This window comes from Mus caroli, chromosome 17, assembly GCF_900094665.2.
Source record: "Mus caroli chromosome 17, CAROLI_EIJ_v1.1, whole genome shotgun sequence".
Classification (NCBI taxonomy): Eukaryota; Metazoa; Chordata; class Mammalia; order Rodentia; family Muridae; genus Mus; species Mus caroli.
Genome location: NC_034586.1, coordinates 45,792,656 through 45,818,594, shown reverse-complemented (window position 1 = coordinate 45,818,594; position 25,939 = coordinate 45,792,656). Strand labels below are relative to the sequence as shown.

General features: G+C 46.3%; 1 protein-coding gene across 1 annotated transcript in view; it reads right to left on the bottom strand.

Annotated features, from left to right (window-relative positions):
• Positions 1 to 25,939, bottom strand: part of Lrfn2 (leucine rich repeat and fibronectin type III domain containing 2) — a 163,004-nt gene that overhangs the window by 21,823 nt on the left and 115,242 nt on the right. The window contains exon 2 of the mRNA XM_021149730.2: positions 5,218 to 6,641. Coding sequence (XP_021005389.1) covers positions 5,218 to 6,617 — 1,400 coding nt within the window. The 5' untranslated portion in view covers positions 6,618 to 6,641. The remainder of the gene's footprint in view (positions 1 to 5,217; positions 6,642 to 25,939) is intronic.

The window sequence follows — 25,939 nt, the reverse complement described above, 5'->3', positions numbered from 1 at the left end:
GATAGATAGATAGATAGATAGATAGATAGATAGATAGATAGATAGATAGACAATGATAGATGGGCAGATATATAATGACAGATAGATGGATGATAGATGGATAGACAATGATAGATAATAGATCGGTGGATAAACAATGATAAGTTGGTGGACAGGTGAATAGTAGATGATATATGTTACCTCTTTCTAGATGGGTAGAAAGGTGGTAGATGACAGGCAGATAAGTGGTAGATGATGACTAGGTGACAGGTAGATGTTTTTCTGTGCACTGTGCTGTGTGTGTTCCTCATTTGTGCTTCTCATCTGTCCATCCCTCTGCTCTCCTGTTCTGTGATCCTTCTTGTTGAGATACGAATTGAGCAGAGAGTTGCTATGCAACACCTGTGGTTTCTTCCTTCTCGGGGGAAAGATTCATTTTTTTTAAAAGTCCAGTGTCCCTCTTAGAGTTTCTCTTTCCCACCATGAACTCCCTCAGTAAAACCATGGAGGCTGGTCCTGTAAACCATAGCCAGAAGCTAGGGTTCAATACAATGCTTATTTTTCAGCTTCCTGTGATAATGAGGAACTATTTGAAGTGACTAATGCTATAAAGAAAACAGATTTATTGAGTTTGTGCTTCTGGAGGTGCAGGTCTGAGATTGGATGGCTCTACTGCTTTGGACCTCCTCTGGTGAGCCAGGAGGCAATGACAGAAAACTGTCTTATATCTTTTTCCAGATAGGAGATAGATAGATAGATAGATAGATAGATAGATAGATAGATAGATAGACAACAGATAAGTAAATATATAGATATAGATAGTAGATAAATGATAAATACATGATAGATAGATAGATAGATAGATAGATAGATAGATAGATAGATAGATAGATAGATACATACATACATACATACATACATACATAGACAGACAGATGGTTGATAGACAAGCAGATAATAATAGATTAAGGGAGAAGAAGGGACTAGGGCCCTTCAATCCCTTTCAAGGGCATACTTTGATGACTCCAGGACCTCCCTCATGTCTCCATCTCTTAATGGTTCACAGCACCTCCCAGTACTGTCATTCAGGACACCATAGCAATAGGCCTGCCTTTTTCGGACTGTGTGACTTTGAGTGACTTTTGTGATATTGTCTTGTCCCTTTGTACTTGGTAAGGCCAGATGGACTAAGTGAAATAGACTCTGGAAAACTGTGCCTCATGCAATCAGTGAGGCTGAGATAATATTGGTGCTGGTGATTGCTCCTCCTCTCCTCTGAGAGCGTAGCCTCCTTAGAAATTTCTTCAAAGCTTTGGACATCTATCTTCTTGCAGAGAAGGCTAAATGGAATATCTAACCTCTCTCTACTTCCTCCCCTAGGACAACAGAGAATATAATAACCTCGTTTTTAACTGCTCTTACTTTGGCTACTCTTAACAATACTAACACAACTCTATATCCTGTGGCTGCTTAACATATGGAAAGCTTTCCTTTCTATTTTGTTTGTTTCTGTTTTTGTTTTTGTGTGAGTGTGATGTGTGCTGTGTATATATGAGTAAACATGCATGTGCTAAGCTGTTTAGCCAATGCACCAGGAATTAGCCAAGCTCCATGTCCTAGTGCTGGGTGACGGGCATGAGCCATCCATCATGCTTGAATTTTAGAGATCCAAACCCAAGTACTCACTCTTGTGAAGCAAGCCCTTTACCAAGTGAGCAGTCTCTTTAGACTCTATAGGAAGCATCTTTCTTGTGGTATATCATCTAGTCTTCATGAACAGCCTTAAGAAGTTAGGCTTGACCTCTGCAGTTTGTGAGTTTTGTTGTTTTAATTTCTAATGCTTCCTTTTTAGTCTACTTTGTTAATGTGTTTTGGTGCTTTGTTTTGTTTTGAGACAGGGTCTCACTAAGTAGCCTAGTATGGTGGTGAATAAGAATGGCCTCCCATAGGTTCACATATTTAAGTTCTTAGTCATCAGGGAGTGGCATTACTTAAGGAGAATTAGGAGGTGTGGCCTTCTGGAGTAGATGTGACCTTGTTAGAGGAAGTGTATCACTAGGGGTAGACTTTGAGGCTTCGGAAGCCCAAGCCAGACCCAGAGTCTCTCTCTCTTCCTGCTGCCTGCCAATCCAGATATAAAGCTCTCAGCCACTTCTCCAGCACCATGTCTGTCTGAGTGCAGCCATGCTCTCTGCCATGATAATAATAAACAAAACCTCTCAAACTATAAGCCAGTCCCAATTAAATGCTTTCTCTCATAAAAGTTGCAATGATCCATGCTGTCTCTTCACAGCAATAGAACAGTGACTAAGACACTTAGACTGGCTTGAATCTCACTACAGACGGGCCTTGAACTCCCAGAGAGCTGCCTGAATCCTCCTCCCAAGACATTGGCATTAAAGGTCTACACAACCACACCTGGCTGGACACTTTCATTTTATTTGTACTCTCCAGATTCCTAGTCAGCCAGCCAAGAGAATAAATTTGAATTTACCCTTGAGTAAGAGCAAAAACCCAGCTTCAAGGCTTCGTGCCTCTCCAGGCATTTATGAGCTCCTGGTGAGGGTAGAAGGTGACATCTTTATGACAGTGACGTAGCCATGCTACTGACGTATGCCCATCTCGTCTCTGTGCCCTCCTAACTCAAGCCTTTCATCAATTCATGCCCGAGCCAGCCACACAGCTGGTGGCTTTTGGCTGTTCTGCTTTTTATCAAGTCAAAGCCACATGACAAATCCACACTTGAAGAAAATGCACTCATTTTCCAAAAGGTCAGCCTCACAGGCTATGGAAAAATGTAAATTAAATAAGACTTGTGTTCCACCTCTGCAACTGACAAAGATGAAAGGCGTTGCACAGTTACTGGGAAAGCTGCGGTCAAGAAGAACACTGTTATGTGCCACCGATAAGAGAGTAGATAAATAATCAAACATAGCAAGCAAGTGTTATAATTGACTTGTTAAGCCAATAGTTCAACTCGGAGGAGAATGTGTGGCGAAAACTGGCATTGCACCAAATGTATTTTTACTTTGGTACAAAAAAATAAAAAATAAAAATCCATCATGAAATTACTTTTAATACTGAAAAAAAGAAGTGACCTAAAATTCTAATGATTGAAAGCTAATGGTTAAATCAACACAAAATATTTTAGTACCTTAGGGACTAAGCCAGCCGAGCCAGCTGAGTTCTCAAGTGGGAAAGACAAAGATTTAATAATGCTATAGATGGGCCACGCATGCACATCATTCTGATGGTATAAAACAGAGGCACTTCCTAGATCCTAGAGCCTACCAGTTAGGTCTGAATGGTGGGAGGACAAGGACAAGGTGATTTAACTGCTCCTTCCATATCTTTCCTCTCCTAGTTTTCTATGAAGACTGTATTTCATCAGTCGAAACGCCACATACACACACACACACACACACACACACACACACACACACAGTGAGAGACAGACAGACAGACAGACAGACAGAGACAGATACAGAGAGAGAAAGAAAGAAGCTTTACAACTCCCTTTTGAGAGAGAGTGTGCAGCTTTATAACTCTGTCTTTTGATACATGTAAAACCAAGCTCAGTTATAACACCATCCCCTCTGCATGCTCTCTGCCATAAGGGCAGTCTTCTCTCTGTTGTTTCCACGGTGTTCTGGCCCTCAAGGACACATTGGCTTCTTCCTTATCTGTTCTGTCTCTATCCAGAAATTGATCAATCCGGAAGCCCTCCATGACGTGATGAGGGTTGATGCACTGTAGCCTCTGGGGTCATGTGATGAGGCCTGTGGCTCCATTCCCAAACTAGTCATTCTGAGAGCACATCATGTAACAGGGTTTCATAGGAAACACACATTCCCTAAGCAGTAGGGGTATAAGTCACAGCCCTCGTTTTCACTGAAACTGAGGCCAGTATGGGAAGAGACCCTCTGAGCTCTGGGGTCTGTTTATGGCTTCTGTGATATCTGATTCTTTTCTATTGCTATTTTCCTCTTTTGAGACAGGATCTCACCATGAAGCTTTGACTGGCCTGGAACTTACACACACACTGGCCTAGGAATTGTGATTTTTTTTCCTGCCTCTGCCTCCAGATTGCCAAGATTATATCCATGCATGAATAAGCCTGGCTGGGGTATATAATGCTACTTGCCCTTGTGTTGTTAGCCTCCCTTTTGTCCAGGCCTAAGGATGACCCTTGACATTCACAGACACTTTTCAAAGTCAGTATAATTGACCCCATCTTCATAAGAAGCCTGGGGTACAGAGGGGTGGTAGACAAGATGAGGTGCATCTAAGATCTGGAAGGGCCCCATGAGCCTGTGAGTCTCAGGCAGCCTGAAATGTGCCAGCGAGGGGAAGCTCTTCTCCTTTTAGTGATGAAAAATAAATAAACAAAAAAAAGGCAGACATCTCTGGAGGCAAAGGCAACCCAAGGCAGGACTCAGTCCAGAGGAAAACAGAATTTAAGGTAATGAGAAACTGAACATATGAGGAATTCATGGGGCCTTTGATGCAGTCAAACCTAAAGTAGGTTCTTTTTTGATGATTTGAGGTAATGTAGGAGAGCTCCAATACTCACTCTCTCTCTCTCTCTCTCTCTCTCTCTCTCTCTCTCTCTCTCTCTCTCATACATACATATTCACAAACATACAAACACATACACTCACACACACAAACACATATACACATATACACAAACACACACACATACACACACATACACTCACACACATGCTGACTCACTTTGATTAAACTTCTCTCCATCACAAGTCTCTTATCAGCCTGGGTAGATTAGGTCCATAAAACAGCTGAGGAATCTGGAGCCGACCAGAAGTGGAAAGCCAGGCCATGATACTCAACTCTTTTCTCCTCTCATCATTTTCCTCCTGGACTCCGATGAGTCAGGGAGAGGTTCTTCAGCCACTGGATATCCCAATGGCTCAGCCCTGATTCTGCTCTCATAGCAAGATGCTCAGAAGTGTCTAGCCACATAGCTATCTCCCTTTCCTGGGAGACACTGTCCTTACAGACACACACACACACACACACACACACACACACACACACACATACTTCTTCAGCTCCCCTGGTGGGAGCCCCTTACCTGGAACAGAGGAACAGTTGACCCAGGATCCCCACAGGCACCCCTGGAGAGAAGGGAAACAGGCACACAGGCTCTAGCTTCCCAGCCCTTCCCCAAGCGTGCTCCTGTACCACCTGACCACACGGTAGCCTCTGGCTCACCTGTAGATCAGCACCTCATCGTCAGAACAGTTGTACTGCAGCTGATACATCTTCACCCTGGGTGCTGACTTGCTGACAGACCACTTGACCAGGGCAGATGTGGTGGTTACATCGGACACAAGCACAGCCCTCTCTGGGGTGCTTTTGGGAGGTTCCCCAGCCCCACCACCTCCCCCTCCCCGGCTGGTCTTGCTGGAACCTGTGATGTCCGAAAGGCGAGACTTGGGGGGTGCCATCCGGCTAGTGCTATTACTAAGGTGTGGGAGCTGCACAATGGAGACCTCTACAGTGGCCGTAGCCTCTCCTGCTGCATTGGCTGCAATGCAAGTAAAGGGTCCACTGTCCTGAGAGGTGGTAATTAGAATGTCCAGGGTGCCATTGTCATATACAGCAGTCCTGGAAGAGTTTCCCACCAAGCGGTCATCGGGGGCAACCCAGTGGATCAAAGGGCTGGGGTCCCCAATGGCCTTGCACTTAAGAGTGGCTGCCTGGCCCTCCAGAACCAGCAGCTTGTGTGTGTGCTGGGTGATGAGAGGCGGCTCACACACAAACTCCTCCTCACGAATATGCCAAAAGTAGCGACCCTTGAGACTTCCGGGGGATCCACAGGTCTCCAGGTCATCATCCCTCTCCAGTCTCCGCAGCCAGAGAAGCTCACAATTGCAGTGCAGCGGGTTCCCTCCAAAACTAAAAGATAGGGGTGGGGCAAAGGGCGTGGCAGTTAGCAAGGAAGCCTGGGAGCGGGCAAAGATGGGGTCCGGGGGAAGCTTCTGCAGCCGATTGGATGTGAGGTCCAGGCGGGCCAGTTTCTGCAAGTCTGCAAAAGTACCCTCAGCAATGTGGTCCAGCAGATTGTGGTCCAGACTCAGCTGATGGAGGTTGACCATGCGCCGTACGGAATCCCAGGGAAGTCCATGAAGGTTGTTGTAAGATAGGTCCAGGTCTTCTAAAGTCAGCAAGAAGTCTTCAAAGGCATCATCAGCGATGCCACCCAGCTGGTTATTGTTCACAATAAGGTGTTGCAGGTTGACCAGGCCCCGGAGTGTGTCCTCCCCAAGGCTAGGTAGCCGGTTGCTGTCAAGGTGCAGGGAGCGGAGGCTCTCAAGGTCCAGGAAGGAGAAGGGCTGGATATGGCTGATGGTGTTCCTGGACAAGGTCAGATCCACCAGCCCTGTCATGTTGGCAAAGTCTTGGCGGCCAATGTGGATGATGAAGTTGCCACCCAGACGCAGCTCCACCGTCCTCCGGTCAATGTCAGGGGGCACAAAGAGGAGCCCCTTGGAGGGACACAGGGTCCCCAGTGACTCAGACAGATTCTGGCAGACGCAGTACTTGGGGCAGGCATCGACCACAGCAAACGCCATGCCAAAAGCCAGCAGCCCACCAAGCAGAGTCTCCATGGTCTGGTCACTCAGCCTCTGCACCTGGAAGGAAGGACACAACATCAAGGTCAGCAGGCAATTGCCCTTATCAAGAGCTTCCTCCCTCCAAGGAACGTCACACTGCACCAGGGAACAACAGAGACAGGCTATGCCCAGGTTAAGCGCTCATACCTTTTCATTTAACTCTTCCAATTGCTCTTCTACTTTATCTTTTCTCCTCAGCTGGTATTATCTCCTAACAACTTGATTCACTGTCTGTGTGCTTTCAGATTGTTTCCTAAATTACATGCACCATGTGAGTACCATGCTAGCAGACCTTTCAAGTGTTTTATGAACTTCTGTGTCCCAAATATCTAGCAGTGTCCAGAAGCCCAGAACAACCTAGTTACTTGGTTGGTACTTGTTGGTTGGTGGGTAGACAGATGAGTAGGAGGTTAGATTTTAGCTAGATGAATAAGTAAGTGAACAGATAGGGGGGGGTATAATAGTTAGATGGGTGGGTGACTGAATGAGTAGATTTGGTGTTGGTATGGAAGGATGGATGAGTGGATGCAGGGAAGGATGAATAGGTAGATGAGTAGGAGAATGGTAGATGGGTGTCTAGGTGGATTGAAGGATAGATGGGTGGGTGGGCAGGTGGATAGATGGATGGATGGGTGAGTAGGCAGGTAAATAGATGAATGGATGGGTGGGTAGGCAGGTGGATAGATAAATAGATGGATGGGTGGGCAGGTGGATAGATGGATGAATAGATGAATGGATGAATGAATGGATGGGCAGTTGGATAGGTGGGTGTATGGGTACCTGTTGAGGTATATAGAAGGATGTATGGATAGATGGATAGAGAGAATGAATGGGTGGATATACAAATTAATCCATGAATGTGTGGGTAGAGGGATGGATAGATAATATTATAATAGTTGTTCATCCACTGATGTCGTGGGTGTTTGAGGCACATGTACAGTTGTCTTGTGAACTGCAGTGTTAATATCTCAGGGATCCTAAAGGAGAACAATGTAGGGAGGAAGAGAGCTGCTCCCGGGAGAAGCCAGGGTGGGTTGGAACTGGCTTTGTGTGGTTCTTCATCAAGGTCGAGCCACTTAGATGCCAACTTTTGAGAGTTCAGGAAGGCAAGATGTTAAAAGGACGTGGTTTTAAGAATCTGACTGATGCTAGGTCCTTTTCCTAGATTCTGTCCATCCATAATATTCTGTGGGCTTCAAGAGCACATTTTACCAGGGAAGATTGCCTGTGCACAAGGACAGGAACTTGCCTCACAGCCTACATGAGTCATTATTTAAAAGTCACCTTCTCATTGAGGGCTCTGATGATACCCTGATACCCTATCCCATGACACCCTAACAAACACACACACACACACACACACACACACACACACACACACACACACATACTTCCCTCTCCCATGCTGGGTATATGCTCACTTACTAGGGCATTCACACTTAGTAGGCATTTTTCTTGAAAGGAAATATTGGGTAGGATAAAGACAAGTATTTGGGGGGTTTCTGTGCCTCCCAACCTTACATAATCTCCCTATTCTATGTAATAACAATTATGCACCTTTGTGTGTGTGTTATGCGAAAACCAAGCTGTTGAGTTGGTCTGTGAGAAAGTCCTGTGCTGTACAGCTTCCTAACGACCAGCAATTCTCAAATTGGCTTTCTCAGAGTGCTAATTAGGTTCCACAAAGTGGCTTCAGAGGCCAATAAGCTGGAGATGCGGTGCCCACTTGCTGGCTCTTGTGGACGCTCTGCACATGTTAACACGTTTGGAAGAGCTGGAGTATTCTGCAGTGGGAATGACATGGGATTAAAGATTAATCTGGTGCTACTTTTAAAAATGTTTGTTTACTTTGCGCATGTACACACGTTTGTGTGTTCAGGCACACGTGTACATGTGTGTGGAGGCTGGGGGTTGATGCTGAATGTCACCCTCATTTGCTCTCCACCTTATTTTTTTTTTACGACAGTGTTTCTCACGGAGCCCGGAACTCCCCCATTTAGGCTGGACTTGCTATCCAGTGAGACTCAGCTTCACTTGCCTTCACTGACTCAGAACTGGGATGATAGGCACCCATTGTGCCTGGGTTCTGAGGACCTAACTGCAGTCCTTCTTGCTTATGTAGTAAGTACTTTATCAACTGAGCTATCACCCCTGCTCTGCTCTTCTTTTGAGATAGCTAATAGTATTTCAAGGAAATAGAACTCTGTGTGTCTCAAGATGAGTGCCACAGATACACAGAAATCACCCAGCCGAGGAATTACATTTATACTACTTGATGGTTTGAGTGACGTGTCCTCTATAGTCTTCCGGCATGTGAGCACTTCGTACCCACTTGATAGTGTTGTTTGGAAGGTTAAGTAGGTGTGATCCTGTTAGCAGTACGGCACTGGAGGCAGTTTAAAGACTCACATCATTTGGGTTCACTGTTTCTTTGTGTTTGTGGTTCAAGGTGTGAACCCTCAGCTCTCTGCTCCTGCCTCTGTGCTTCCACCCCCAACTCCCACCAAGGTTTCCCAACTCTCTGAACTACAAGCCCAAGCAAACTCCTTCCTCTATATGCTGCCTTGCTCATGCTGATGGGGAAGATTTCCTGCATTCCTGACTAGGCTCTGTCAAGGGTGGACCTAGAAGACCAGAGCTCCTCTTGAGTGCACAGGAAGGCAACTGGTAGAGTTTTCCAGTGATTGACAGCCAGAGATATAGGCACTTGATGGGACCAGGGGCAGGGTGATTGCTCTGCCTCTGCAAAGAGTTTAGGGACAGTAGTTACTGGCAACAGAGAAGTAAGTGATAAATATATATTATATACACACACCAAATATAAAAACTCTCTTCCAATCATATCCTTGGTTGAGCAGATTTAAATTCTCTTACGGTATCTCTTTAAGGGAAGCTCCTTCCTCGAGACCCTTCAAGGACCAGCAGCTTTCCCCACATTTCACCTGTAGATGGCGCTATCCCGAGAGCGGCGCTGTCTGACAGAAACACTATGAGCCAAGTGTAATATTAGACTTTCCAGTGACAGTATCTTGTTAAAAATTAGACAAAGTTCATTTTAGTAGCATATTTCATTTCACCCACAATATCGTGTCAATGTCGTCAGTGCTGTTATCAACGAGATGTTGGATCTTCTTTCATTTGTATAACGACTTTGAAATCTGGTGTGTACTTCACACTTAGCAGCACATCCCAAATGATCCTCCTCCATATGTGGCTGTGGGTTCCCCTAATGATCAAGACTGCTGTCTGCTGTCTCTTTTGTAAATAAAATTTTATTAGCACACGGCCTACTCATCTCTTAGCATCTTTCTTGGGCCATCTTTCTTAACTATTTGGCAGAGGAACAGGATAGAAGCAGAGAACACAGGGTCAGCAAAAGCTAATACTATTTGCTGTCTGGTCTTTTCTGGGAGTTTTCTGCCCTGTGTTCTAGAAGGTTCTACCCCTTTTCACTTTCTTCATTAGGAGACCCCTGTTGAGTCTCCCACATGAATTCCACATAACGGTGCTCCAGTCCCCTCAGGAGCAACTAAAGCTTAGCCAGTGCCTACTGTCCCTAAACTTCTTGCAGAAGCAGAGTAACCATCGTGCCCTGGGTCCCATTAAGTGCCTACATCTCTAGTTGTCAATCACTGGAGAACTCTACCTCTTGCCTTCCTCTGTTCCCAAGAGTAGCTCTGGTCTTCTAGGTCCACACTTGGCAGAGCCTAGCCAGGGATGCAGGAAATCTTCAACATCAGCTTTTGTCAGGAAATGCTGGAGCTAGTCCCCAGGCTGTCTACCTAAGGCTTGCGCTAGCATCTTCTGCTTGGTCCCCAGATCCCTCTCAGCCAGTCCTGCCAGTTCTAGGTTGAGAGTCTGATTCAGTGTAGCGTAGTGTGGATTGTGATGGCCTATCTATCTTTTGGGCCTCTCCATCCTTGGCCTTTGTTAACTATTTCTGCCATACATCTGAGGTGGTAAGAGAGGCCAGGGAGGTAGGACTCATAACCTCATGCTAGGAAAACTCAGACTCCTTTGCTTTCAAGCATGTTCATCACCAAATGATGTTAAGCAAACCACCATTTTTATAAAATAAAAAAAAAAAGTTTGTTGAAGATTAGTAAATGTCTAATGAATTCAAATGGGTGACATAATAGAGCTGGGTAAATATATTTTAAATAATCAGCATGGAAGATTACTGACAGACAAGTGACTATTGAATCTTAATTAAAATTGTATTCTGAGAATTGTCACTTAGCCCATTTCTCTAACAGCCAAACAAAAGGCGGCCTCACCCCCACTTTTGAAGAGGGGGAGTCAAAGGAAATGGATAAATTATCCTGATTCAGGCAGATAAAATGGGGGAGGTGTTTCCTGTTTGAAGCAGGGATTTGAACAAAGGCTGAGAGACAAGACTGGCCTTCAAGAGACATGGGGACTTCAAGCACTTCTGAGAGGTGTAGGTGGCAGAAGGGAAGGGAGATTAGGGGACAGAGGCTGGCCTGGAAAGAGAGCCATGGAAGCAAATGGGAGGGACTGAAGTCCTGCTGGCCAGCAATGTAAACAGCAGTGCTCTGAGAGCAGAGGCTGGGCATGGTTTATGCTATCAGATGTCACAATCAGCCTGTAGAAGAGGCAGCCACTGGCGGAGGAGGCAGGACTGTCCATGAGGAGCATCTCCGAGTCAGCATTGGAGCAGAGGGAAGAGGAGAGACAGAAGTGAAGTAACAGGTCAGGGATCTTTGAGTCTACAGTGTCCTGAAGTTAGCCTAGACTTGAGCCCTGATCCAGGGTGGAAACAGTTTCTCCCTGCTTCCGCCGTGTTGTTGGATTTCTTCATGTGGTACTCACAGTTCTGCAACGTAACAGCTCCCAGTCTGTAAGGTATCCTTGTGTAGTGAGAATGAGATGTCCCCCTCTGACTGTTGGTAGAACACCCTAACTGAGCAACCTTGCACAAGGAACAACCTACTCCACCATACCCTGGGGCCCTGTGCACAGTTATCCAGGTTTCAGCTACTGGGAAATGAGATTCAAGGCAGTTTGGACCCAACGGAACGCTCTCCTCCACCCTGGAAAGAATTGCCACTTACTCTGGATTGCCTGGCATCAGGCCATACTCCAAGCAAAGGAGGCCCCTCCTGAGGCATCCATGTGCCTGCTGTACCCAGAACTGGCAGCTTCTACTAGGGATTGCTTAGGAACCGGAGATGGTCCAGCTGTTCCACTACATATGAGCACTTGTGTTTTCGGCTCGGAAAGAAACGTGGAAGGAAGGCTGGGGTTCTCAGAAGCAGAGGGCTCATGGGCTCAGAAAGGTTTGCTTATCAGGCCCTGATGGCAGGGAGCATTCACACATAGGCATATGCACATGCATACATGCATGTGTGTATGCACAAACATGCACATACATATGCAAACACAGAAGTATACTGGCAATGCATACAGAGTTGTGAAGCTAGGCTGTTAGTTTATTATCAGTGCCTCTAGATGAGATTTATTTTATTTTATTTTTATTATTATTTCTGTGTGTGTGTGTGTGTGTGTGTGTGTGTGTGTGTGTGTGTGTGTGTGCTGTAGGTGGGTGTAGGCACATGAGCACGGATACACTGAAGTTGAAGTTACAGGTGATTGTGAGCCACGGCACGAGTGCGAGGAACAGGCAGAACTCTGGGTTCTCTGGAAGAGCACAGTAAGTGCTTTTAACTGCTGAGCCATCTTTCCAGCTTCTGCAGACAGATTTTTATACTTAAAACAATGCAAGGAGGGGTCAGCTAAAATGGGGGAGGGGAGAGCAGTGGACCTAGGAGCAGAAAAGGAAACTTCCTCTGGTTGGTGGTTAGTCCTAAGACCCAGACAGCCCCCCACCCACCCTAGACCCTCTATCCTTTGCAGCTCTCCCCACCCCCAGCCTCACTGTCTGAACCACCAGGAGCTGCTTCCAACAAAAGAGGCAACATTTAGCAGATGGCTGCTTAGATATATGTGCTGTCTCTCCGCCCTGATTTCCATTTAAAAGATATCTTAGCAACCAGCCTGAACCCCTACTCACCCCTGAAGCCTGTAAATCCAGTGAAATGCTTTGTCTCTTGCTTCAGGTAAAAAGGGATAAGCCCCCTTCAGAATACTCCAGGTAGGAGAGTGGGAGGGGCCGGCTGGGACCAGCCACCTGGAGGGAGGCAGCATCCCGCACCTTCTTTTCATCTAAGACTTCCCCTGTTCAAGCTTCACACCACTCACCCATGAGGAACCCTGGATGCTGTGTTCTGTCTAGTAGTGGAGAGAGGAAACTTGACTTCCTGCCACTTGGGCTAGGAGCACAGACACCAGAAGCCAAAGTCTGGGCCTCCATTTAAGGGTAAAGAAGAATGAACTGGGACCTGGTTTCCCAAACACTCTTCCCGGCCCTGCTCACCCGACAGGAACCCTTTGGGAACCGACCTGAAGTGCTCCTAACCAGACACTGTGTCGCTCCCTCCTACTCTCAGATTATCGAGATGATGGACTCTTAGAAATTGCAGTTTCTCCAGACTCCCAGGAAAAGACTAAGGTCTGAGGTGAGCACAGAGGGCGCTTACCTCTCAGGAAGAGATTTCAGTTCTGACAACTTGTCAGACCACAGACTGTGAGACCATGAGGAGGCCTAGAACGTCCAAGCTCTGTCTTCCTCTCTGTTCTAGTGAGATCACATCAGGACCCCAGCGATGGATTTGTGGTGGAAGGTGGGGGATGGAGGTCAATGGAGCACTGTTTCTTTTCCTGATGGGACTGCTAGAGCCCCTTTCTCTGCTTTTCGTACTGACTTGTCACTTTAATCCTCCTATCAAGGATTGGCAGATGAGCCAAGGAAGCCAGGAGTCCAAATCAGACCCTAAAACAACTCTGATAACCGTTCCAGGACAGAGCAAACAGGGTCTGTGAGTTTGTGGCAGGGAAGGAGAGAGCTACACGTCTGTGCAGGAGGCCAGCCTTTGACATTGGAAGTTGGAGTCTTTGCAGCTAGCATCAAAGGAAAGAGGGAAAAGAAGAAAGAAGACAATAGGAGGGGGAGGAGAGAAGAGAGAACACATGAATGTCCCTAGAAGAGGCGCACAGAGTCTAGTCCTTCTCTTGGTAGCAGCAGAAAGACACCCCCATATAGGATGCATAGCAGCATCCACACAAAGCCACAGGGGTAGGAACCACCTTCTAAACAACAGCCAAGAGAGGGGATACATATCTAAAGGGCAGCAAGAGCCCATTTCGGGCTGTTTGAAAGGCTCCGTGTGAGATAACCAGTTCTTATCAGAAGTCTGCTATTAAGCTACAACTGCCTCCTCTTTGGAAGACCATATTATACCTCTGTGTTAACATATCTATGATAGCTTTGACTGTGCAATTCTGTTTGCCTGTAGGTTACTCCTATTCACCCGGGGACCTTGTTTTTGACAAGACCTCTTTTGTTGGGTTCTTAGCTCCTGGTAGCAAGCCTAGTCCATGGTCCTGAAGAGGCACCTGGGCTTTGAGACTTAATTGGCAAGCGAGTGGATGAACCACACTCTAACAGAAGAGCCCTAATCCTCCTGACCTCTGACAGCCTGTATCCTCTAATTTGCTATATGAGTGAGCTTGTTCCTGTGGAGCAGGACAAGAAAGCTGGGGAATGAATCCCCAGAGACCAGTGTCTGACAAAGGCTATGGGACCTTGACTTTCTCAGCCCTCAGTTAAGACAAGCATGTTGAGGCATGTCCTACACACCCTGGAGGGTCCTCAGTAGTCACTAGCCTCAGTTTCCCTTCACTGCAACCTGTTCCTCAATTCAGCCTCTCCCCGACTCCTCCCTGTCTGATTTCCCCACTTCTCTTCCTGTCTTTCCCAAATCTCCCACCTACATGAACCACTTACGCTGAAGTCCTTGTTTCAAATCATTGTTCCATTTCTGAGGAGTGCTGGCCCCAGGCAAGTTTCATAATTATAACTGGTGTTATGTTACATAAACTTCCAATAGGCTAGACCCCAATGTATCTGAGATACTGGGAACTTTTTTTTCTATTTTAAAGCAGGAAAATCATTAATGGCATCAATTGCTAATAAAACCCAGAAAGGAATGTAGTGGGGTAACATTTGTCCCCTATATAATCGAGATGTAGGAATGGTTGGGATGGAGGAAACTGGGGAGGTAGTTTGATTGGTAAAGTACTTACCTAGTGTACACAAAGCCCTAGGTTCGATTTCAATATTCTCAACACTAAAAGAGAGGAGGCAGTAAGGACCCTTTTAAGACATCTTTGGCCATATAAGTTTAAGGCTAACCTGGGCTACATGACACCCTGTCTCAAAAATTAACAACAACAGTAACAACAATAACAAATCAGTAGGAACATCTATTCCAGCCCCTGACTGGGTATAGGAAGCTGTGGAGACACCCACATCCCTGTGTGAATGAATGCTTAGGGGGTTAACAGAGGGATGCCCACACATGGTAGGGTGTGAAAGTGACCAAGAACAAGGAGATTGTTTGTGAATGGAGATGGGGTTGGGTTGGGGTATGTGAGGAGGCTGTGACTTGTGACAGCCTGCATGTGTGACTGAGCAAGCTCCCGAGGGTGTGTGAGGGGGTGTCGCATGAATGAAGGTGAGCAAGCGAGTGAACAGGTGGGTTCCTGTGACAGTGCTGTGTGGGCGAAGGAAGCTTTACACACATCCCTACACACATCTTGGGTGGGAGTGAGGCTGTGGAGAAGGGGTAGGGAGCGGGGCTGGTTTGCTCGCCGGTGATGGAGACAAATGCCAGGTTGTGCGCTGTCACCTTCAGATGCATTAATCTCCATATAGTTTTTGATCTGTCTTGTTGGGGTTGCAGAAGGTCCATGGCTGGCAGCTCTCTGCATCAGTCTAGGCCTCCAACCTTCCTGTTTCCACCTGTCAGCTTCCACCTGAGCTCAGAGGTAGGGACTTTCAGGTCATAGCGAGACAGGAGTTCAGATTCACTCTTGATTCTTAACAATTTACCTCCAAGATCTGTACCTTATTTCACCGAAGTTGAAAGCCAGCAGGTACTTCTAAGCACCTGAGTGAACCATTTCCCTCCCCACCTCAGAGAGCATGAGGACATGCAATGACTCCTTACCCATCTCAAGGGCTCCTCTCTCTCATTGAAGCTCCTCAGCAGACTTAAACCCCAAGACCAAGCCTTTGCCTTCTCCAAAGTCAACCCCTTTGCCTACCTCTACCTCAAAGAAGATGTCAGCCTCATTGGCTCCCTAGTACCCTCAGTCCTGCCTCTAGTGCCCCACTCAAGGGAAGTTTCCAGACTGGTCCATGTCTACTCCGCAACTGGGCTAATGGAAGGAGCGGTGGGGTGGATAATTGAAAGCAGCAGATAATCCAAAACTCATTTCCATTTCGCCAGGGAATGGTCTGTCTATGATTTAGTCTCCTCATTATGTCTGGCTCAAGCAAAATTAAATTTGGCTTTTCTTATTTAAGTCACCCAGGCTACAGGGCAGGCATGGGGTAGGTGGCATTAAAGTTCACTGTGGCTACAGAGTGTAATTATGTGTTAGAATCTAAGCAAGATATCATACTTGAAGGTCACTTGAGAGAGTGACTGCATTTGTCTCAGCAGACTTGGGATCCTTGAAGACTAGGATGAGTCCTCCTCAACTTGGGTCTCTCTGAGGATAGATAGTGTTTGTGTCCCTTAGACTCTAGATCCTTCAGTCTGGGTTCTCTGAGAATAGGTTGTGTCTCCCTTCATTATTACTTCGTGCTCATGTTATGCAGCTCTTTTGTGTCCCCCAGTTTTAAGAAGAAAGGACAGAAAGACTTATCTTATGCCAGGATGATCCTAGGGGAGGGTGGGAAGATGCAGCAAAGAACATAATACAAGGGGAGCTGAAAGGAAGCTTTGGGAAGGGACTGCTGACCATAGGCAAGCAGGTCTAGAGGAACCAAAGATGCTCAGCACCAGTCTGGCAGCGGAGGGGAGCCTAGTGACCCTGGCACTGCTAGACAGAGGGACAAAGCAGACCCCAGTCAGGATAGGGGTTGGGTGAAGAGCTTCACAGAAGGTAGACGATACAACCCCTGGTGGCCTGCTCTTTTGGGAGGGACCAGCCAAAGCAGTGACTTCCTCCAGATGCCTCTCATTGGCCAAACCTCGCCAGTGGTCAGAGGCCAGGCAGACTGCAACATCTGTCCATGTGGTATGGCCTCCAGGGTATAAGACATGCTGAATGGGGGTCAGAGATGACCTTGAAAAACAAACAAAAAACAAACAAGAGAGAGAGTCCCTCCTCTCCCCACTAGCTCTCCCAAGGAGTTCCTAAATCTGGAAACTTCTTGGAAATATAAGAAAAAAGAGGGGGAGCAAAGGGAGAAAAAGAGAAAGATTAATCCACTGGAAACAAGGAACCCCACAGACTAAAGGGCAGTAAATATGAATTCAATTTGGTTTTGCCATTTACAGGTTCCAGCCTTCGAAGGCTCTGACAGGCTGATCAGATAAAAGCCGCTGTTGTCGCCATGATGGCACATTTAAATTTTTATTGCAAACACCAGGCTCCATTACCCAAGGTTTGCTTTCTGCATTCCTAATCATTTCTCTCTTCATGTTCGGGTGTACTGGCCTCTTGCCTGATGGACAGCAGGAAAACATGACCAGTTCTCTAAGTCCCCAGAGGCTTTGTCCTGACCCCACCTTAGGCTTACAGAGAGATGGGCTGTCTCCCTTCTCCAGTTTTGCTCTATTTTATTTATTTTAAAATGTTATTGTACATTCCAGGGTGGTGCATGGGCCACATGGTATGTATGAATGTCAGAGGGTAGCTTGCAAGAGTTGATTCTCTCCTCCTACCATCTCCTATCACTGTGGGTCCCGGGTATCAAACTCAGGGAACTCAGCTCATCCTCAGGCATGCCCAGCAAGTGCTTTTACCTGTTGTGCCATCTTGCTAGTTCCAGATCAGGGCCTCTTCATTTCCTTCTGTCTGTCTTCCTCTTTTCTTCCACTCCCTTTTCCTTTGGTGTATTCCATGGAGACTATGTGAATTAAAGACCCTGTAGCTAGACTCCCTCTTTCTCATTGACAGGCTCCCATGGAGCACCTGATCAGGTAGGCATATGGGACATAGGGACAGGTCCTTATCTCAGGATGTCTTCCTTTTATGGATGATGTCTTGATGGTAGCCTATAGCCAAGAGCTTCTAGAGGTAGGTGTACCACACCACTATGCCATCTCTAACCTCTATGCATGTAGGTAAATACTACCCCCAAAGATCAGAGATGCTGAGTCCTGCTCATCCTTGCTTCCTTTTCTACACTGGTAGCTGGGAGATGGCAAAGTCAGTGAAGTGCCTATCAAGCAAGCACTCCGGCCTGCATTCAGATATCCAGAATCCATGTGATGGGGTGGGGCACTTTCCTCTTCTTGGGGGAGCTTGTAAATCCATACTTGGATAACCCGACTTCAGGGATACAAGTAGTGTGTTAGTATTTACTCACTACCCATTTTACAAGAGAAATGGAGGGTCAGGAATCTGATAATATGTGCCCAATGATTCAGAACAAAGGCAGAACTGAGATTCCAAACCAGGCATGCCTGCCCCTGCACCCCCATCACAGACAGCCATTGCTTTCAAGAGGAAAGAAAGTTAGATCAAGTGTGAGGTTTCTGTAGAAGCCTGCCCAGCAACTATGACAAGGGGACAAGCTTCTTGGAAGAGGTAGCTTTGTCACTTGTCCCTTAAGTGAGGCGTGGCAGGATTGCAGAAGCTTGGGTGTCACAGAGAATACCCTAGTTGGTAGAACAAAGATGTTGGTTGGAGAGACAGTTGGTAGAACACAGATATCAAGTGTGGTGGTTGGAGAGAGGTGGGCATTACAGATTTTTTTTTATTTGTTTGATTTTGAGACAGGGACTCAGCATGTGGGCTGATCTGGGTGGAACTCTATGTATCTGCCTTTGCCTCCCAAATGCTGGGCTTACAGATGCCTTTTAAAGGAAGACCTAAACTTGATTTGACCGCCAGGCACACTACCAGGGACACAAGTCCAGCCACCCAAAGGCTGAGGATGCACCTAAACTTGAACCCTGCCTCTCCTATTCCTGGCTGTGGGACCTTGGCTATTTTGCTCAATCTCTTGATGTCTCTAATTTTTCCTCCACTGTGAAGGTGACTTTTTTGAGGACGACTAAGGTCAATAATATAAAACATGTATGCGCATTGTGAAATCTCAAAGCTGTCCACCCACTCCAGTTCTTAGGCTGTGAACCGTCTTCCTGGGGGCAGTTGGCTGCTGCCAAAGGGGACCTGTAAAAGAATGGATTTTCAATTGCCACCAAAACGAAAAGCTAAACTGTGAGGCATATTCATGGAACTCTCAGACACTCTCAGGAGACCTGAGCTTTCAGCTGAAAGAAAGGAGCCTGAGGCAGCCTGAATGGGAAGAGTCAACAGAATCCAAGCTGTGCTCCTGGCCAGGGCGAGTCCTCCTCCACTTGCCTGTCTCAAGATTCTCGGCACAGGATAGCTCATGATCCTAAGGAAAGGCAAGCAGAGGTGGAGAGCAACTTTTAGGGAAGGAGGAAGCTTGCCAGGTTAAAGCATTCTGACCCCTTGGTGATGCCAAGGCATCCTTGTCTGTGGCACCCACAGAAGAGAGCAGCCTGTTCTCTGATAATCACAGGCTTTCCAGCAAGTCCTTCCCCACTGATGGTGTACTGATTTCTGTCAGTAAGATTCTGTGAATTTACTGGCCTAAGTCATTTGAAACTCTAAATATGTAGAAAGCAGTTGCTGGGCTGGGGTCCACACAGTCTGAGCAAGTGGTTCTTCTGCTTCTTCAGGGAGACTGTAAGCCATGACAGGAGGGTAGAGAGGCCTCAAAGAAGACAAAGTCACTAGCCACAGGCAGGGAGGGGACAGGTGACAGGAAAGAAGGCTGCCCAAGTCCCCTTTGAACTGGTACATCCAGAGACAAGACGTGGCATCTTTCCTTATGCTGGGCTCCTGAGGACAGGTTATCTCCCTTAGACTTAAGGTCCCTAAAGCTAGGTCATGTCTCAGACTGGAGATTGCAAAGAACAGGCCATGCCTCTCAAACAAGAGCTCTTTGAGGATAGAACATGTCTTCTCAAACAGAGATCCCTATAGGACAGGGATATTTTCTCAGACTGGAGCTTCCTGTAGACAGTGCATATCTCCCTTAGCTGGGGCTTCCTGAAGACAGTGCATCTCTCTGACTGGGGCTGGCTGTGGATAGATCCTGTTCCCTCTTGGATTGGAGTTCCCTGAGGATAGGTTGTGTCTCCCTCAGACTGGGCTCCCTTGAAGATGAGTCATGACTCTGTAAGGGCCGTGTCTCCATCAGACTAAGGATTTCTGATGACAAACCTCTACCCTCTTCACTGTAGCTGTAGTTGGAAATGACCTTGAACACTTGAAGCTCTTGCTTCTGCCTTCTGAGTGCTGACATTGAACCCACACAGACACTAAATAACACAGCTATCGAGCAGCAATAGTAACTGATAACTAACTAGGCAAACATGGGGAGCATGTCTGAGAGTCTTGGGGTTCAGAAACAAGATTTATGGAAAGTGAAGCATGCTTCTAAGGCATGACAGGCTGAAAGGCTGGGGCTCACTGGCAGAGCCCTCTCTGTAGTCTCTTTGGAGGGGAGTTTCTGAACCCTCCTCGGCATTGTTCGTCCCAAGGTTCGGGGAGTTTCCGAGTTTGGGACACAAGCTCATGCCAACCGACTATGATCAGCAGAAGAGGAACAGTTCACCTCAGGGAAGGCAGTAAGTTCTGTGCTCCACAGAAAGCCCCTTAGTCTGCTCGGCAAGGAAAGGCTCTTTCCTCCATACCTCACCTCAGCTAGCCTCAGATAGGACAGAGATAATTATCTAAAGGATCAAGAGGTCAGAGTCCATTTAAAACCAAAAGAGACCGACCTATACACTTCTGCCAGGCTGTGCCCACCACCTCTACATCACCCCAGATGCCCTGGACTACTTTGCAATACAATAGGACCGGTGTTTGAAGATAAGAAACTCTTGAGCCTACTTTTATCCACCAGCTTTTAAGTTCCATCACTTGCTACAATACTCCGAAGAGTCAAATAAATAGGCAATTGGACTCTTAATGGCTAGCTGTGTTAAATGAGAATTCTGCACTGCCTTAATTGAAGGACCGAGCTCCTAGTGATTTTAGGACTTTAGCACCTTGTTTGTGGATGTGGAACTTGGAAACAGTTCAAGAAAGGGGAGTCTTGGTGGTTTTCTCAGTTCATAGTACATGGATGTCTTCTTCCCACTGACATAAGACAAGCCAAGGAAGCTGATACCTCCAGCTTAATACCCCTATGGGGAGCCATAGAAACGGAATGGATGAGCTGCAGATCAGTACAAGTGGAGTGTACTAAAGGAAGGAAGCCTAGCAACTTACTGCTATAGCTAGAAGAATAAAGGGCCGAGGAATGACTGTGCAGAGGCTCCTGCCCATCCCTAATATTCACTCTGTCCTTTCCTGGTCAGAGCCCCCAAGCGTACACGGAAAACAGAGTTAATAAAAGAGTATTGCATGCTTAAGAATTGCTAAGAGTACACTTCAAAAGCTCTCACTATGAAAACATCAAGTGTTTGGCATTATGTCATTATTTGTCATTGTAGTCACAATCATAACATCAATTTATGGACCCTAAGTACATGCAGTTACATGTTGTAAACTTACAAGAAAGTAAAAGAAGCAGGGGAGGTGTGCAGAGTGGAGGGGGGACCAAGACGGTAGAGAAGGAGGAGGAGGGGGAACAAGGGGAAGAGGAGGAAGAGGAGGGAGAGGAGGAGGAGAAGAAGGGGGAGGAGGGAGAAGAGAAGAAAAAGGAGGGGGAGGAGGAGGCTGTTGCTCACAGCACTGAAATGTTATATTGCTACAAGGCCACATCAGAAAAGACTACATTTCCCAGCATCCCTTGTACCGGCTTGTCTAGGGTTCCTATTCTTGTGATGAAACACCATCACTAAAAGTAACTTGGGGAGGGCAAAGTTTATTTCCATGCAATAGCTGATCAAAAGCAGGGCAGGAACCTGGAGGCAGGGATGATGCAGAGGCCATGGAGGAGTGCTGCTTATAACTTGCTCCCCAAAGCTTGCTCAGCTTGTTTCCTTATAGAACCTATAACCAGCAGCCCAGGGATGGCACTGCCCACAGTGGGCTGGGCCCTCCCACATTAGTCAGTAATTACAAAAGTATGCTACAGGGTTTGCCTACAGCCAGATTTTCTCAATTGATGCTTTCTCCATTCAGATGACTCTACCTTGTGTCAAGTTGACGTAAAACTGCCTAGTACACTAAGTGCGGTCTTGTGACTAAGGTAGAGCCAAAAGTTATAAGTAATTATATACTATGTATCCTTAATAAAAGACACACTTTTCCTTGCTTCCTACTTCCTGCTGACTGCGTGTAAGTGGGTGGGTGGAACTTGAGGAGTCATCTTGGATCATGAGGTGGTAACCACATTTGAAAGATACATACAGCTCAGTCGAAAGGAACTTAGATTCTGCTAGTCATGGTGGTACCGTTCTGATCTCTCTGCATATTTTTAAAATTATAATTTAAACTGAGCAATAGCTGAAAACTTACGAGCAGTTATAAAGATAGTGTACAGGGTTCCTAAATCCTGTGCTCCTTCCTTCCTTCAGCAGCAACATCTTAGGTCACCACAGTACAGTGGTCATTAGCACTGTGCTGTTCACTCAAAGACATACCTTGCTGCCTGGATTTGCCATATGACAGAGAGATAAAATCTTATCCCAGGCCATTAATTACTGATGTGGGGTTTGTTTTGTTTTGTTTTTGTCATTCACAGGACAAGTATTTCTTACACTATTTCCAAAAACACGTATACAACAGCATCCCAGCTTCAAGTGTAGACAGTAGGCTGAAGGAGAGGCAGAGAAACAAGGAATGAGAACATTTCCAGGACCTGGTGTGCTCCTTTAAGATAAATAAGGATGTGGTGCTATGGACCATTCCCTGTGGTGGTGCTCACAGACTGTCCTCTCCCACTCCCTCACTCCATCCTTGTCATGTTTTTGCTTAGCCTTCTTTAACTCTAGGCTCAGCCCCCTTCTTTGCTTGAATCAATCACCTGCACACCCTACCCACCTCTTATCTACCTAACTCTGCATCTCCTGTTGGTGCAGAGGGACTTGAGGTACTTATTAGTGTAGCATCTCATGTGACATGTCAGGGCAAGGCAATGAAGGTGGGTGGCATTTGTTGGTATTTTCAACACAAGTGAAAACAAATTACATTGGTGTAAAATGTCAAAGGCTCTGAGCTCATCCCAGACAAGGGAGGGAGGATTACCTCTTCTCAGGAACAACCTCTTTCTTAGTGTCCTTGGGGTGTATGTGCAGAGTGAGTGTAAACACCCTAGAAACCCACAAGGATGGGCAGGGGCACAGCATTTGGCCAGTGCCTAGATTCATGCCACACAGTCAACACTCAAGTGAGGACATTTATCTGCTATCCACCCTGCTATCCTAACCACACCTACTCAGCTTGGAGTTCACACGAAAGACCCTAGAACAGATGCTAAGGAATCCTGTGATGATGACTATGACTGGTCCCTACACAGGGATAGATCTCCTTCAGAGAAGACACCTTGGATATGAGCCAAGGGCGAGCTGGGAACAATTGTCACCAGTAGCTGAAGGACGTTCTTAGCATGCACAGACAAGGGGGAGGAAGGAGGGAGAGATGCCTTCAGAAGCTTTGCTGTGAGACATGAATGGTGGTCATTGAGACGGACACAGCTGTGGGACGTGTGCAACACTGGTTTCAAAGGCAGTGTAAGAGATTTATCATTATTGCTACTCTCTGTGCTGTTGATATCCCCCAAACTTCAGGTGACAGGCACTAAAAAAATCCAGATATGTGTGACATAATTTAAAAAATAAAAATAAAAAAGGTGTCAGCTTGTTTTCTACAGAGTCCATGGGGAACTTTCTGGGGCTCATGAACTGTGACAACTGTATGCTGAATTTTGTTTGAGTGACCATCCACTTTTCTGGAAAGATTATTCAAACCTTCATTACATTGTCCATGGTGGAAATAGTTTCTTCCAAGTGTGTCCTAGTTTATTTTCTTGTTGGCATGATTAACTTCTCCAGCAAAAGCAAGTTAAGTGAGGAAGGCTTTGTTCTGGCTCACAGTTCAAGGGTATATTTCATCATGGTTGGGAAGTCAGGGCATCAAGAACTTGAAGCTGCTGGTCACATTATGTTCACAATGAGGAAGTACAGAGAAGTGAATGCATGCTGTCGTTCCATTTCATCACTTACACAGCCCAGGATCCCAACCAGGGAATGGTAACACCCACAGTGGGCAGGTCATCCAAAATTAATAAAAACAAAATAACCCCTCACAATCATGCCTAGAGTCTTATCTTCCATGTGATTTTAGATTCTACCAAGTTGGCAGTTAACACTATTACCATAACTTTAGTTCTTATTTTTAATGTAGGCAAAAAGACTCTAGAAATAAGATTAGCTAGACCTCAATCTGTTACTCATTTGCCTTAACTTCCCATGAAAAGAGATGTCACCTTAATTCCTGAGCCTCATATTCCAAGCAGCCCCAGCTCAAGAGAAGTGGAGGGAATAACAAGGCAGTATCTGCCCCAGCAGAAACTGCATAGACTGTTTATGTCTGGCTTGCTTGCTTGAATTACCAGCTCTTTCTCATACTGAACACCTCTCTGAGCTGGCCACTGAAGCCAGTGATGGGCAGAGCTGATATTTCATTACCAGGATCCAGGAGGGCCGTGCTGGTTCTAGTTTGCTGGCAATTAGACCCAGGGTCTGGACAGCCAGGCAGCCTCCTGTTTGAGCCTCACCCTCAGTAGGAGCAGGCCATTTCCTTAACACTCCATGGTCATGTTGATAGCTCTGTGTGGTCAGAAACAGGAAGAAGCCTCTTGTAGGTGACACCAAGGTACAAGAAAGATGTTTCATGTACACCATCTTTGGGCCCAGAGATGGAAAGAAGGACCATAATTGCTCTCTTCCAGATTAGAAATGAGCTTCAACTCCACAGGCCTTCTAGAACCCCTGCCCCCCAACCTCTTCTTGTCATGTCCAAGGGAGCCCTCTGCTGAAATGCTATTCTGGTTGTGCCTAGCCACTATAAATCACTACTATCTTCCCTCCTATACAAAAAGAGATAGAAGAAGAACATCAAGGTCATCCCTGACCTCCAGAATCTTAGAAGATTCTGGAAAGAACTCTAATTGGCGTTTCTTACCTCTCTATCAAGAGTCTGCTGAAAATGGGAAGAAAGCAGAGACTAGAATCCCTTTTCTAGGTGACATAGCCACTCTAGATCACCACACCTGACTTCTGCCAAGACCAGGATCGTGACTTGTCAATGTCTGAAAGATCAAAGCCAGCCATGCCCTAGACCACACACGATGTTAACTTGTTCTGGGGACACTGAGCCTGTCACCAGCTGTCCATGATCCGAAACAAACCATCCCAGCTGGCAAAGTTACAGTTTATGGTGTCACCGTCTGAGGTTATGACATTACCAGATGGTTTGAGGTTTGAAGTTTGGCTGGACTCTCACCCAGAGTGGTCTGACATTGGGAAGAGAAAAGCTGAGGTCTGTGGCAAGTGAGCAGACTCTCCCTAAACTCTTCATGTTGGAAACTACAACTGAGGGGCCTAACTGTGGACCAAGGCCAGAGAGTCTTAGAGATGGATTTAAAGCACCGAGAAGAAATGATTGCATGAACAGGTCCCTGGGAAGCCAACGACTTAGGCATTAAGATGTTACAATTCTCCCTTAGCACTTCCATATCACAACACCAACACACATACATGTACATACATGCATACACATACATACCACCAACACAGGTGCACATACACATGCTCACCACATATGCATGCACACATACACACACACATACACATATACACATGTATATACACACTCTCACACAAACATACTCACACACATACACTCAAAGCACATAGATGCATTCACACATTCACACACACTCTCACTCAAAGCACATAGATACATTCACACATCACACACACTCTCACACACAGACACACTGACATATGCAGACAGACAGACAAACACACACACACACACACACACACACACACACACACACACACACACAGAGGCACACACCGTCGAAGGTAGTGGGGACAATTTGGAAAGAAATTCTAGCATCTCATACCAGTCTGATTCGACTACAGCTTTCCCCTAACTTTAGTAAAACATGAGTGACCCTTTGCTAGATGTAGGGGGCAAGGCTCACCATGGTCAGCATG